Source organism: Cryptomeria japonica, chromosome 3 (genome assembly GCF_030272615.1).
Source record: "Cryptomeria japonica chromosome 3, Sugi_1.0, whole genome shotgun sequence".
In the NCBI taxonomy this organism is placed as follows: Eukaryota; Viridiplantae; Streptophyta; class Pinopsida; order Cupressales; family Cupressaceae; genus Cryptomeria; species Cryptomeria japonica.
In genome coordinates this window covers 970,360,932-970,375,321 of record NC_081407.1, presented here as the reverse complement: position 1 = coordinate 970,375,321, position 14,390 = coordinate 970,360,932, and the positions used below count along the sequence as shown (strand labels likewise).

Below are 14,390 nucleotides of genomic sequence, written 5' to 3'. Positions count from 1 at the left end.
TTTTGTCATATGGACATGAAAACTGGTCTAAAGGAGAGAAATTGAAAAATAAGATGATTGGTGAAAGAATCACCTCAATTCTTGAACGGATTGAAAGATATCAAAGTTTTTGTCTCGAAAAAAAATTTCAATGAAGCTTAAAACTCAAAATTGAAAACCTTAGAAGCCCCGAAAAGGTTTGAAACCCAGACAAATAGATCTTTGATATATTTGTTGTTGTAGGTCTCTTTGTGAGCTTTCCAACGATATATTATAATAGCAAATCAAACATCCAAGTTAAAAGTTATGGCTCTTAGAAGTTGTGCCACCAAAATTTAAGTTGTGACGAAATTCCATTTGGGTGGGAAAAATGAATCAATGGACCACTAGCCACCAAAAGGGGGGAAAGTTACACTTCTAGAACATTCTAAGGTGGTTATAAATGTTATATAAAGGGATGAACGAGGGTTACAAAGAACATTTCTTGTAGTGTAGATTGTGGCTCTGGCTTGCAAATTATTGTAATGGGAATGCCCATGTGGCTATTGCATGATATTTTATGAATATTATAATTTCATTTCATTGAGATAATAGAAAACAAGTGTTTCCTCTCTTGCATTTTCTTGTTTATTTCTCTATTGTTGTTATGTGTTTGGGTTTTAAGGGGAGTACCCTTCATCAAATTGTGCAAATTATTATAATTGTGACCTATAGATTGTTGTATTATTTTTTTAAATAAAAAAGGATATCACACCCTATAGCCTTAATTTTATCCATGTTTTGTTTAGTGACAAACACTTTACTAAAAGCATCAACAAGAAATGAAGTGGACATATATGCTAACATGTGGTAGCTAGTTGATTGCTTAAAGATCTTAATTTATCCATTAACTCGTGTTTCTTTTGATTTTCAACATTTATAATGGAGGTTGCATAATCATAGTATCATTCTTCCTTATTAGAACACAACATCGTGTCCTCATAAGACATAGAAGAAAGAGAGAAAGTTATAGTGACAAGGTGAGGCTTTAACCTAGAGCTTCATCATAAAACAATAAATGCATGCTATAACTAACAGAAAATAAAAAATAAAAAAAATCACTCTAAAAGGATAGGCATGGAAATTAATGCTAAGAGAATTAAAGCTATAAAAATAAAAAATAGAAAATGAAATAAAAGACTAAAAACTAAGACCTTGAGATTGAGAAACAAAATAATTGAGAAGGAATTAGGAGCTTATCTAAATTTTAATGTGATGTTGAGTTCAAACCTATTAACTAACTAATGCACCATAACATAAGACTAAAATCTAAGATCTAGTCCAATAATAAGGATAGCAAATATAGGACAAATTTAAAAATATGTTTGGCATGTCAAAGACAACCACTTCAAGCAATCTATCCTAGACTAGATGCACCACCCAACCTACTATGAATGGTGTGGCCTTGTCTGAAATTGATTAAACTTTTTAAGTGCACTCACGTCCTATATGCACGTTTGATGAGAAGGGGTTATGTTGAAAAGCATTGTTGATTGTGATGTGGGATAGAAGGGAAACCATTGACTTATAGAAATAAAGCCTCTTAGTCGATGTACAGATATCAAAATAATCCCAAATCAAATGCTAATACAATTAATATAATTAAGACCAAGACAAAATGCAATTGAGTGCTCTATATATAAATCTCAAACAATTCTAGTGACCAACGAGATGTACTTAAATGCATGATCTTAAGACACAATGTCTATGACTCTTGTGTGAGAGCCAACACAATAATCTTCATTTTCTTGAAAACAAGAAAAACAAAATCTCTAATAAACAAAGTATGCCACACAATTGAATCCAAAAATATTATAGACGAGGATTAGAATGCACACGGATGATGTACTAATTACGAAGAACATTTATTGATTAGGTACAACAATAATGTTCATTTTTCTTGAAAACAAGAAAATAAAAATCTCTAATAGAAAACTACACCACACAATTGAATCCAAAAATATTATAGATGAGGATTAGAATGCACATGAATGATGTGTACTAATTACGAATAACATGTAATAATTAGGTGTGACGTAACTCTCAAGCAATAATCAAGAGTAACATGTGATTGATGGATACAAAGATAGATGTCTGCTAATGCACCCAAAAATAAAATTAAAAAGCATGGAAGTTAACAACAAATGCATGTTATAACTAACTTAAAATAAAAACTCAAAAAAAAATACCCCGATAAGCATGGAAGTTAATGTTGATAGAGTTAAAGCTAACCAAATAAGAAAATCCAAAATGAAATAAAAGACTAAACTAAGATATTGGGATTGAGAAACAAAATAATTGAAAATGAATAAGGAGCTTATCTAAATTTTAATGTGAAGTCGAGTTTAAACCTATTATTTAATTAATGCACCATAAAATGAGACTATAATCTAAGATCTAGTCTAATAATAGACAGGGGGAAACAAAATAATTGAAAATGAATAAGGAGCTTATCTAAATTTTAATGTGAAGTCGAGTTTAAACCTATTATTTAATTAATGCACCATAAAATGAGACTATAATCTAAGATCTAGTCTAATAATAGACAGGGGGAATGTAAGGCAAATATATAAATATTTTTTGCATGTCAAAGACAAAACTGCTTCAAGTTGTTAGTCTAGGTTGCACCACACAATCTACTATAAATGGTGTGGCCTTGATTGAAATTGATTAAACTTTTTAGTGCACTCACATCCTCTATGCATGTTTGATGAGGAGTTATGTTGAAAAGCATTGTGGATTGTGATTTGTGATGTGGGATAGGAGGAAAACCATTGACTTAATATAAATAGAGCCTCTTACTTAAGTAAGAAGATCAAAATCATCCCAAATCAATTGGCAATTCAAATAACATCATTAAGACCAAGACAAAGTTCAATTAAGTGCTCTAAATTTAAATCTCAAATGATCCTAAAGACCAAGGAGATGTACTTAAATACATGCTCTTAGGACAATCCCTTCGAATGTTCATTTTCTTGAAAAAATGAAAGCAAACAATGTCGCACAATTGAATCCAAAAATATTATAGATGAGGATTAGAATGCACATGGATGATGTGTACTATTACAAATAACATGTTATGATTAAGTGCAACGGAACTCGTGTGCAATGTTCAAGAGTGCCATGTGGTTGATGGAGACAAAAATAGATGCCTGTTAATGCACCCAAAAATTAAATTAAAAGCTAAGACTTTATTTACGTCGTCTAAATTAAAATAAATTAAAATGAATTAAAATGAGAATGTAGAAGATACACTTTTATCCTATACTATTAAGCCGTATTGCCTGGTTTTCATGTAAAGTAGTATATAGAAGAAGCATATCCATTATTAAAAGCAGCAGTTGGTTGGGGAGCACATGGTATTGTAATATATATCTGAGATGTGTGTCTTTTTTAATTGTGTAGGTGTAGGTGTTGCTTCCCTGTTAGCTAGGAGTGTAGTAAGTGTGTACACAAGAAAATTCCATATAAGGTCAGGTCAGATGCTTTGAATCTAAGAAAAATCATCTGGTCAAATTATTCAGTCCATTTAATTTAACAATTTATTGCTTTTCACATTAGCTGGTTCTTTTCCAATATATAATACCCATCATCATTACTGTTCTTCTTTTCAGAGTTGAATTATGAGGTGAAGAGAGGAGATCCATTCCTTGGGGAAAGAAAAATTCTAGAGCGCATCATAAGGCTGGCAAAGGTTTAGAGGTAAGGCATAGAAATAAATAAAGAATGGTTTGGGATAAAAGTCAACATGTTCCCGGTAAGAGTGCCAATTGAAGAGGTTAAATAAAACTGGTCAGCAGATGAATCCCGTGAAACACTGCAATGGGTATGAATAGAAAAGCCAAATTATGCTCTCCCACTGTCAAACAAGTGTTTAAAAAGGCCAATGATTATAAATATCCCAATACAAAAAGGCAGGTTAAAATAAATGTGACAGTTACATTAGTGTCGGTGGCATAGTTGCACGATGTTGGGTCGGCAGCACGCATGTATTATTATTTTTTATAATATTCTTTTCCTGTGGTGGGTCTACAGAGGACAAACTTGATTGCGTCTTCAAATGCTCCACGATCCTCATCAACCGACACAGAAAGTTTTCTCAGCACAGAATTGCAAACCCATAGCTTTGATGTAACAGCCCATGCCCATCTTGCCATTGCCCTTGCCTTCACATGATCCACAGATTAAAAAAAATGCACAAAATGCTGTTCAAATGCAGTGCTGACCCAGAAACTTTGATGTAACAGCCTTTGTGGTGTGTTCACATGAATCGTTTTTCATTGGGAGTGGTGGCGTGGAAAGGGGCAAGGCTACCCTAGCCAGGTGTAGTGAGAATAACCAGACTGGTCAAAATACACTTAAAAAAAACTCTTCTTGGAGATACATCTGTACTTACATATAACATTTTGTCCTGCATGTTTGTACCGTATACCTAGCGGCCATATCTTGTACTTTTAAGATCTTGTGAAATCATGTGGGAACCCAACACTGTGATCCTTCCGTTCATATGCAATGCACATGATAACCTACAGGGCTACAACGCCACCGAAAACCTACCAAAAAAGGGCTTTGTCCTACAACTCTATCTCCAATCTGATATGCTTTTTTTAATACTCACACTTCTCCCCCCCATTCCCCCTCTGTCAATATGTACTTTTTTCTGTTCTTAAGAAATTCTGCTTTTTAATCAGCTGTCAGCTATATGGCTACAGACCCTATTTGCCCTAACGTATGGTTTATCTATTTGACCTAGCGTATGGTTTATCTTGTTGATAAGAAAATTTGTATTTAGCGAAAAATATGGAGTATATTATTCAGGATCAGAAAATCAACTTCACGGCTTGTGGAGGGTTTAACACTAATAACTAGAGAACATTGTCTGTGCATAGAAGACGGTTGGCAACACCCACTTTGTTGAATGAATCTGATATCCCGACTGCAGGGGTATTATTTAATGACTTGATTCTTGTAATTGAAATACATGTGGCGGCTGCAGCCCGGTTATTCTTAGATTAAAAAATGCCTGATACTAAATATAAGCAAGCCTTGTCAGACATGTCAGAAATTTTTTGGAAGACAGAAATTCCAAACAAAAAAGCACTTCATCAAGCAATGTGATGCTCTTGCTTGTAAATATTGTAACCAAAATCCAGTCAGTGAGTTGGCAACGACCAATTTATTCGAAGAAAATTCACGACACTGCTGTAACCACCCACGAGATTCTAACATTGAACCACAAAATATGTACCTAAAACATTTCATATTTAGTTGCACAGAAACCAGAATACTCACAACACACAAGATTCCACTAAGCATTAAAATATGTACAAATCCCATTGAAAGGGAGCTGTTCAGTGCTGTACAGCGCTGAACAGCTCCAGTCTGTTCCAATATAATACAAACTGTTTTAATGAGAAACCAAATATCTAAGTTCTCAACACGAAAGACACAGAATGTGTGAAAAGTCCATTTTGTTATGGCAATTGTTCGAACAAGATCATACAATCTCGTTTAGACAAATCTTAGTCAACTACATTACTTATTTACAGATGAAGAATATTACAGCCATTTGTCACTGAGAAGCTCCGGTCAGACAGTTAGCATTGGCTATTAGCTTTGCTCATCTCTTTACCTATCTCACATGTTAACCCACAGGAAGATCTCCCTGGATATACTTGGGAGTATCAAACTGGCCTGGTTTCACTTCTCATACACTCGGGGTTAAGAGTTCCCTTGCTTCCATAAGTTGTTCAAGTTAGATTAACATCTGGTGCATGACACCCTGGCCTGTATTCTTCATAGCAAAACAGGAGTACAGCTTGTTCTCAGATATCCCCCCTTTCCATGTAAACATTTTTACAAAATAAGGCCTTGCAAGCATCATATGCATCATTTCACAAAAAAAGCTCCAAAACTGGGATTTGAACAAATTCCTCTACTTGAATAGTAGTCCCTCAAAAGCAAAACCAACAGTTTGCACTGGGCAGCCAGGAACTACACCCTCAAATTGCATATAGCAGGATAACAGGCTTTGCGATGCCAGGGAATCTTTTCTAAAACCAGGCCAAGCATGTTACAAGACCAGACAAGCACACAACAGACATTCTTACAAATTCCTTTAATAACTGTACTCCTGTCCATCCCCAATGACAAACAGCCACTCAAAACATGCACTTTTTTAGTCCAGTTGAACAAATTCCAAAGACAAGCCTTTAGAGGTGTCAACAATCAAATTTTCTCACTGCTGGCGGTAGGTGCAGTTGATTCATGATGATCTGAATATTTTGATGTTTCTCTGGTAAGTGGTTCGTCATCAGAACACCCTTGAAGCTTGGTATGCAATTTACGAGGAGTCATCTTCTCAACCTCTTCTTTTGTGTAGATGAAAATCTTGCGGACAATGCTACAGAACTCCCTGTTTGCAATCAAAGAATTCCAATCATTATAAAAGAAGTTGATAAGAATTCCAATTAACAAGAATTATAGACATCATCGGGAATCAAGTTTAAATACAAACATTTCAATTTTTGATTAGATAACTTACTGCCATGGATCATCACCAACAAGCATCATGTCCCCCTCATTATCTGTATAAACAACCTGCCAACCCTTGCTGGGATCCTGTAGTTCTCCTTCAATATTGAACATATGTTCAAGCTCACAGGTTAGCTCATCATAACCTTCAAACTTTGTCAGATCCACAGCTCTCCCAAGAGCAATCCCCTGCTTATGTACCTTCACATACAGATGCAACAAATGGATTCAAAAAATCAGGTTTTATATAAATCAAAAGAAAACAGAGAGACAGAACCCAAGTGGATAAATACCTTTGTACAGCTCCTTGTAGTGTTGCTTTGGGCTCTCGCTTGGGTTTCTTTCACTGACTTCTGCAAAGACTTGTCTTGCTCGGAACTTATGGTAGGCATATTATACTTAGTTTTTGTTGGCTCTGATACCTGATCAGACTCAACAGATTGTGTCTGTTTTACTGTTGAGACATTCGCAGTCTGCATGTCATCCACAATAGCTGTGATGGTTGACGGGTTTATTTCATCCACTGCTGTATTGTCAATCAACTGAAAACCAAACAATTTGCAATTGCTCACAGGTTCCCCTCTCTTATCCTTTGACACTTCCCAGATAGGAAGGCCAGATTGTGATGCAAGTTTAGTGGGTTGTATATTTCCTGCTATACCTTTACTTACATTCACGGAGCTAGGTTCTTCTGAACCTTCTGTTTGTGATGGAGGAATTAAAGGCATAAACCAGCTCCCTGAAGAGTCTCCACCTCCAAAATTAGAATGATGTGTGTTGCCACCATTCAAGGCATCATATATCCCGGATCCACAAGATTTGTTAGATGAACTCAAATATGTACCAGTAAGTTTTAAATCTGCCTCACTCAACCCCTGTAAATCATTGGAAAATGCAATTGGCCATGTGGTTGATAACTGCAATTTTATTGCAGATGGGTCCAATGTTCCATTTTCATGACCCGGGAACATTCTCAAAGGAATACCATGATGCATATTTTCAACATTTTGATTTGAAAACGGCACATCGCTGGGACCTTTAAATCCGTAAAAAGCTTCGGAATACGTTGATTCATGTTTATGTAAAGGCATCCAGTTTTGAGATCCAGGCAATTTCTGGGAGCCAGCATTCCCACTGTCTATCAGGCCATCACCCAGTTTTGGACCACCCCACTTCTGAGAGCTTTCAACCTCCGTCTCTCCCAAGGCCTTTGGATCTTGGCATTGCAATCCTCGAGGATACCGGAGTACTATTGATGGGTCCACTGAAGTTTTGCAAGAGCCTACAAATCCCAAACTAAACATGTTAAGACTCTTCCAGTCTTTCCAGATATAACTAGCTATGCATATAGGTCAAACGCTATTGAAAATCAAATACCAACCAAGCATTGACATGTCTGCAGATGGAGGCAAAACATTTGTTCGTGGACGCTTTCTTGTAGGCACTGGTTGAGGGTTCACTGCTGCAGGTGCTACAAATGGTTCTATTTCCCAGGGTGAGACCCTCTCTGGCCGAGGAACTGCAGAAGTTTCGTCCCATTGCACCTAATGATGTCCAGCTAACAATTAGCTTGTAAATCTAAGAAAACTAGCACAGACAACTAAATGATAGAATTATTGATGCCCAAATAAAAAGCAATACATCATATGATGAGCTCAAAGCCATATATTTGCATAATTTTAGAACTGTATGTATTCAATTTCCCCATACCTTGAGAGACCTCCAGTCTGAAGTTGCCCACCTGAGTGGATCAATATCCGCCATCCCAATTATGGTTCCAGTAAACCTTCCCAATGACAACAGAAATTTATGTCATCACTAGTCCACAAAATTTTTATCCAATGACCCCTTCTAGACAGAAACATATCGTTATGGCGTACTAAATAAGAACGAGTGAAATATAACAATACCTTCGCTCTGGGGCCTCCTCCCCTTCAAATCTCATCTTAAATCTCATACCAACTGAAAGGTTGCTATTCATGGCCTCCATATATTTATCATAAGGAATAATAAACTCAGACTGGCTTGTTCTGCATACCAGAATAAACATGAGATTCAACATCCAATAGGCAATGTGATAAAATACATGCACCTCTCTCTTAAGAAAAAGGTGAGATCTTAAGACAAATAAGTACAACAGTTATTGTGAAATAAATCATATCAGATAACAAGCAGAAAGAAGACCCTAAATAACGCCAGATAATTAATGATTGAGAATGAGCATGTAGTAGTAAATATTTTGAGGAAAGGTAAAGGCTCACACCTTGGCTTGTAATAAACAGTAAACATGGTATGCGTTGCAACAGCATGAGATGCCGTAGCAATGACGCCAAGATGCATACTGTGGCTCGATATGACTGATGATGGCATATTGCTCTGCTGCCTCATGACACGTCTTACCCCTACCCTTAATTCCCCATTTCCACCCCTGAGATCAGCAATATCAAGAGTAATCAGTCTTCAAAAGTACTAAAATTCTTCTTAATAGATCTACCACATCCATCAGCAGTGTTCTCCCCTGGCTTCTAAAACTCAAACCACAAAGTACAGGCATATATGAACATATTAAAAATGTTAAGAATTGAGTTATCTGACCTTAAAAATATGAAAGCATCTCCAGCCACCAGTCTTTTAGAACTAACAAAGACACTCCATCCTGTTGTTAGCAAATGTCGTCGAGGCTGACCTGTCAATTTCAACCCATTAAATGATTCATCGCTTAGTTAGTTTCATACGATATCCGTGGCATATAGAATATTGCAAACTCAGTTAGTCTATGCATACAGTGCATGAAAACTCTTTTAGACAACCTATAACGCATTAAGATGCTTCTCTTCCAGACAGAGACCGACTTACTTAAAAATATCACAACAGCTGACAAAACTAATGTTAGTGGCTCATATAATAGGAACACCCAAGTGCCTTAATGAGCATTTAAGAGATTCTAGATCAGAAGAATTAACAATCCTGATCTGAAGCGAACTTAAGACCTCGAGGGTCTTAATACTAACATATAGAGAAGTCTAGAAGCATAAGGTATCATTATAAACGCTTCTAAAGTTCCAAGGAAAATCGCAGTTTGCGTCTGGATGCCAAAATTGTTCTGATTTAATAACACTTGGCATCAGGATCATATAAGGTAAACAAATTAAAAATCACGCCCTATATGAAGATGGTACAGTAATTGATGGCTGCAAAATTTCTATTCAAGAAGAGAATATAGAGAGCAGAGACCCAACAATACAGAGTAAGGAAAAGATACCCACCTCGAAAAATATGTCTAAAACGCCAATCGATCCCATGTAGATCTTTAGCCACCAACTCTTGGGTGGGAGGCTGCTGACTCATATCCTACATGTTTGATAAACAAAAATTAGGTTTACCACCGCAAGAAACCTCTTTTCAGAATCTGTATGTTTTTAAGTTGGATAACTAACCAGAGGTGGAAGGCATTCATCAGCATGCCTTCTGAGAACCGAGAAGCCTCCGTGAGTGCTAGTATCGGAGGCAGTAAGCGTCTTGCAAAACGAATGCACATTCCTCTTTGGAGGTGGATTGGGCGGGCTCGCCTCGCTAGAAGCCTCATGCTGCTACAATAAACGAAACCCACAATATTATTAGTACATCTATTAGGGATCTCGTAAATCTGCGGATGACCCACTTTCAGAAATCGCATGCATACGTTACCTCTATTTCTGGGACCAAAGTAATTTGCGCATAAACTTCATCTGTCTCCGGCTCAGCCTATCAAAGACACCCACCCAACCAACAACAACGACAAAAGGAAAGAGTTAGAAACACACGACAGTAAGACAGAGCTAAGAGTGCAGGCAGCCATTCTGGCAACACCCACAATACAAAACACTAACAGGAATTTCAAAAAAATTGAAGAAATCAGTAGATAACTAGAGCAAAGACATGTCAACGGAAACCAGGAGTATAGGCAAGCTCTCATATCAACGATTATGTTGGTTTCAAAACATAAATGCATAACTTGGGTTTTGCAAAATCTGTGCAAGAATAAGTTCAACATACCTTTAATAGCACATTAATGACACGGCAAAGGATCTTGGAAGGCAAATTGTACAGGGGCATCTGACGATCGGCACCCTGATTTGTCGATGCTTCAACCTGCCAACGATTCCAAACACCTATTGGGATGCCAAACCTGGTGAACACCAAAAAAAACCAAATAAAACCCCCGACCACAAAAACATACCTGTTCCATATGACCCTGAGGAAAGTAATAAACCCTTTCACCAACACGAGGTACAGTCACAAGAGGACCAGCACAGGCATGCCACAGCTCCTCATATAGCCCTCCATCATCACTCTCTACACCAAATCAAGTCCAACCCATCACAAAAAACAACTAGATCAGTCATATGCCAAGATGGGTACTTTCAGGGGTCATCCAAAAACCCAAAAGAACAGGGCTAAAAAGCCCAAACGACTTACCAGTCCCCATACCAGCTCCATCAGGCGGAAAATTAGTCATGGAGCTCCTGAAATTGTTGTCTCTGTAACCTGACATTTTTCTCCCAAGTGCTTTTTTTTCGCTTTTCCTTTATGTTTTCTTTTCTCACTGCAACTGATCACCCGGCAGATAAAAAACCAGAAACCAAGCAAGCCCAACAATGCCACACAGCTCTTTTCTCTATAAAACTACCCCATATATCAAACTAAATGGCGAACAACGCTACAAAGAGAAATTGGATTTTCAGCACACGACGACACTAAAGCACGCCTGTAACGAAATCAAATCACGCCCTGCCACTTCACGTTCTCTGCCTTCGTTAACTTCCCACCCCCACCACACCCACCTCACACATCAAAATCACTACCCAAACGAGAAAAAGCAGCGACCAAAAGAAATCAAAGCACCACTAATTCTTTCGGTATCAAAAATTCCACGACCCCAACACAGCTTTTGACCAGCCACCCGATTTCTCTACGCAGAGCAACGAGCAAGAAGAGCTTCTTACATCCCCCACCCCCATATATAAAAACCATTAAAACGCCTCCTCCCTCCCAACCCCGGGTTGAGTCTAATCCTAACTCCACGACCTGGTCAAGGAATCGATCCATCCATCGTCCTCCTTGCCGGAGAAGCGAGTATCCCGGCGCGTATCTGCCGTATAATTCGGTGAAACGCGGCCGGCCGGCAGACAAGGCGGCTGGCATTTATTGCCGTTTAGTACACCACGTCCCTGTTGCAGCAGCTGCCGGCGCCGTTAACTGACGGCGCCTAAGCCAAGCAGAAGAGAAAGAGAAAAGAGGAAGAGGAATAAAAACGAGCAAGCACAGAAAATTAAAGCCTCTTTCTTTCTTTTCCGTTAGAATCTGCTTGTCCACCGTGCGGCAGGCAGCCCTGTTGGCCCATCAAATTCCGGCAACCTGTTCTTTATTTTTTTCACCACGGAATAAAAAAAAAAATGTTTTTTTTTCCCTGTCCCCGATAAAGTTGGGGCAAGAAAATATAAACCTAGGTGGGCCCCACCCCTATGTGAGTCCTTTACACTATGTGGGACCCACAGTTGTGTGGGACCCACAGTTGTGTGGGACCCACCCACATCCCTCCCTTGCCCTTCTCCTTCTCCTTCTCCTCCTCCTCCTCCTCCTCCTCCTAACCTTTGTGGTCTGCTAATGTGGAATCTTGGTGCTGGTTTTATTTGTACTTTTGTGTCCCCATCATCCATCTTTTGTCTAGGGCAGAAAGACTGGTAGGTTGCCTGCCTATCTCCATGGAGTTATGCTACCAAATTTTATGTTATGTTATCAACCAACTAGAGATATGTATGTGTAATTTGTAGGCCTCGTAGTTGTTTCTTGTGTTTGTGTCCCCCTAGGACCACACCCACATCACATTAAAGACAACTACTTGTGGGGACTGGACTTTTTCTACTCCTTTGACCACTTTTCTCCCTCCACAAAAGCCACAACTCAAGTTATACCTGTACACACTATACTTATGGAACGGAGGATGCCCTAAGGAAAAGGAAACAATGGGTTGGTTCTCGTTACTCGTTAGTACTGGTGATATTCCCGTGACAAAATCTAGGTGCGCCATAGGCATGTTGCCCGATACAGAAGCTCCATGCATTATTAGCGAGTTTGTTAGTCTGTGCTTTTATGGGTCGGGAAAAGGTCACCAATGTTTCTTGCATCTTCCTCCAAAAAGTTATTTTTTTATTTGGGTTTTTATATTCTATTTGTGGTCTAAGGTAGGTAGGTGTCTGAAGATGGGTGTCTTTTCATGTTTATGTTGAATTTATATTTATATATATATATATATGCTAGTATACAAGCTTTGGAGGTTTCAACTGTTCCATTTTTTGTCATGCAATGTAATGGAGGCGGTTCATTTTGTTTTAGCTCTGAGCAGTTTCTTTTTTTTGTCTTCACGCAATTAATGGAGGCATTACGTTTTATCTATGAAAGTAACAATTATGGTGGTGTTGCAACATTTGCCTTAATAGTTCTTGCATCTATATATGCTAGTATATAAGCTATGGAGCTCTCCACTGGTTCATTTTATGTCTTCACATGATGCAATGGAGGCTTTTCATTTTGTTTTAGCTCAAACCAATTTCCTTTTTTGTCTTCAAACAATTAATGGAGGTGTTACATTCTATCTATGAAAGTAACGGTTATGGTGGAGTTGCAACATTTGCCTTAATGGTTCCAATGGAGCTGCAACATTTGCATTTTACTATTTTATTTGGATTGTTTTGTACATCTAGCAAATAGGCATGCAACTGTCATTTTTTTTTTTTAAATGGTTTTTTGTTACACAGGTTTTAGCTTCCATTGTAGATCGCCTCTTAGCGAAAATATAGGTTATACTGGTGTTTTGAAAAGGATATTTGCATATTTTAGATGGGTATATATGTGTTACGAGTGAGATAAGTTTTTCGTAATATATGAGTATAACATAGGTTATATAATCTATATAGCTTGAGTTGGTCTATGGTGGAGAACTCGTGCTCTTGGAAGAGAGAGAGATCACGAGTTCAAATCCCAAGGGGATCAGGTATGTGTGCTTTGTTTGTAGCACAGTTAGGTGTCTCTCACAAGGAGTATGAGGTAGTCTCATATTGCTATAAGCCATTTGTAGACCCATATACAAATTGTCTAACATCATGGACTATAAAGGAATCTTTCTTTCTTTCTAGACGTCTTGAAAGTGTGTGTGTGTATAATTGGTTTGTTTTTTCATAATATGTGTTTATAACATAAATTGCATAGACGTATTGAAATTAATATGTGCATCTTTTAGATACGTTATATGTGATAATTGGCATAAGTTTTTCATATTCAAAACATTGATACAAAAAATTACAAAGTTGATTTTAGGAAAAATATTTCAAATATATATGTCAAGGTGTTTTCGGTACACTCACTCTACCCCTTGTTGTCCTATGTTATAGCTTCTTCCAAAAAGGTATTTTTTATTTTGGGTTTTTATATTCTATTTGTGGCCTAAGGTAGGTAGGTGTTTGAGGAGTGGTGTCTTTTCATGTTTATGTTAAATTTTTAACATAGGTTATATAGGCATTTTGAAAGTGATATGTACATCTTTAAGATGTTTATATATATGTTATAAGTGGAATAAGTTTTTCATAATTCATGTAAATAATGTAAATTGCATAGGCATCTTGAAAGTGATATGTGCATCTTTTAGATAGTTTTATATGTTATAATTGGCATAAGTTTTTCGTAATCCATGCAGTACTTGAAACATTGATATAAAAAATTACAATGTTGATTTTAGAAATAATATTTTGAATATGTATGCTAGATTATTAGGTTTCTATATAAATATCTATACAATTAGA

At 37.4% G+C, this 14,390-nt stretch overlaps 1 protein-coding gene across 2 annotated transcripts; it reads right to left on the bottom strand.

The window, feature by feature from the left end:
- Nucleotides 1-5,327: 5,327 nt before the first annotated feature.
- Nucleotides 5,328-11,563, bottom strand: LOC131035565 (auxin response factor 2B). 2 transcript variants are annotated; one of them, XM_057967281.2, is made up of 14 exons: nt 11,011-11,563; nt 10,772-10,887; nt 10,588-10,683; nt 10,240-10,296; nt 9,990-10,142; nt 9,819-9,903; nt 9,148-9,238; nt 8,816-8,980; nt 8,463-8,582; nt 8,263-8,338; nt 7,934-8,096; nt 6,846-7,834; nt 6,563-6,753; nt 5,328-6,433 (listed from the first exon to the last, which is right to left on the bottom strand). In XM_057967281.2, exons 1-14 carry the CDS (start codon nt 11,084-11,086, stop codon nt 6,247-6,249), a joined length of 2,565 nt encoding a protein of 854 aa, XP_057823264.1. In that variant the 5' UTR covers nt 11,087-11,563; the 3' UTR covers nt 5,328-6,246. The 2 variants fall into 2 exon arrangements, with proteins under 2 accessions (XP_057823264.1, XP_057823265.1); XM_057967282.2 differs by having other exon boundaries at nt 9,990-10,139; nt 11,011-11,561.
- Between the last annotated feature and the right edge of the window lie 2,827 nt (nt 11,564-14,390).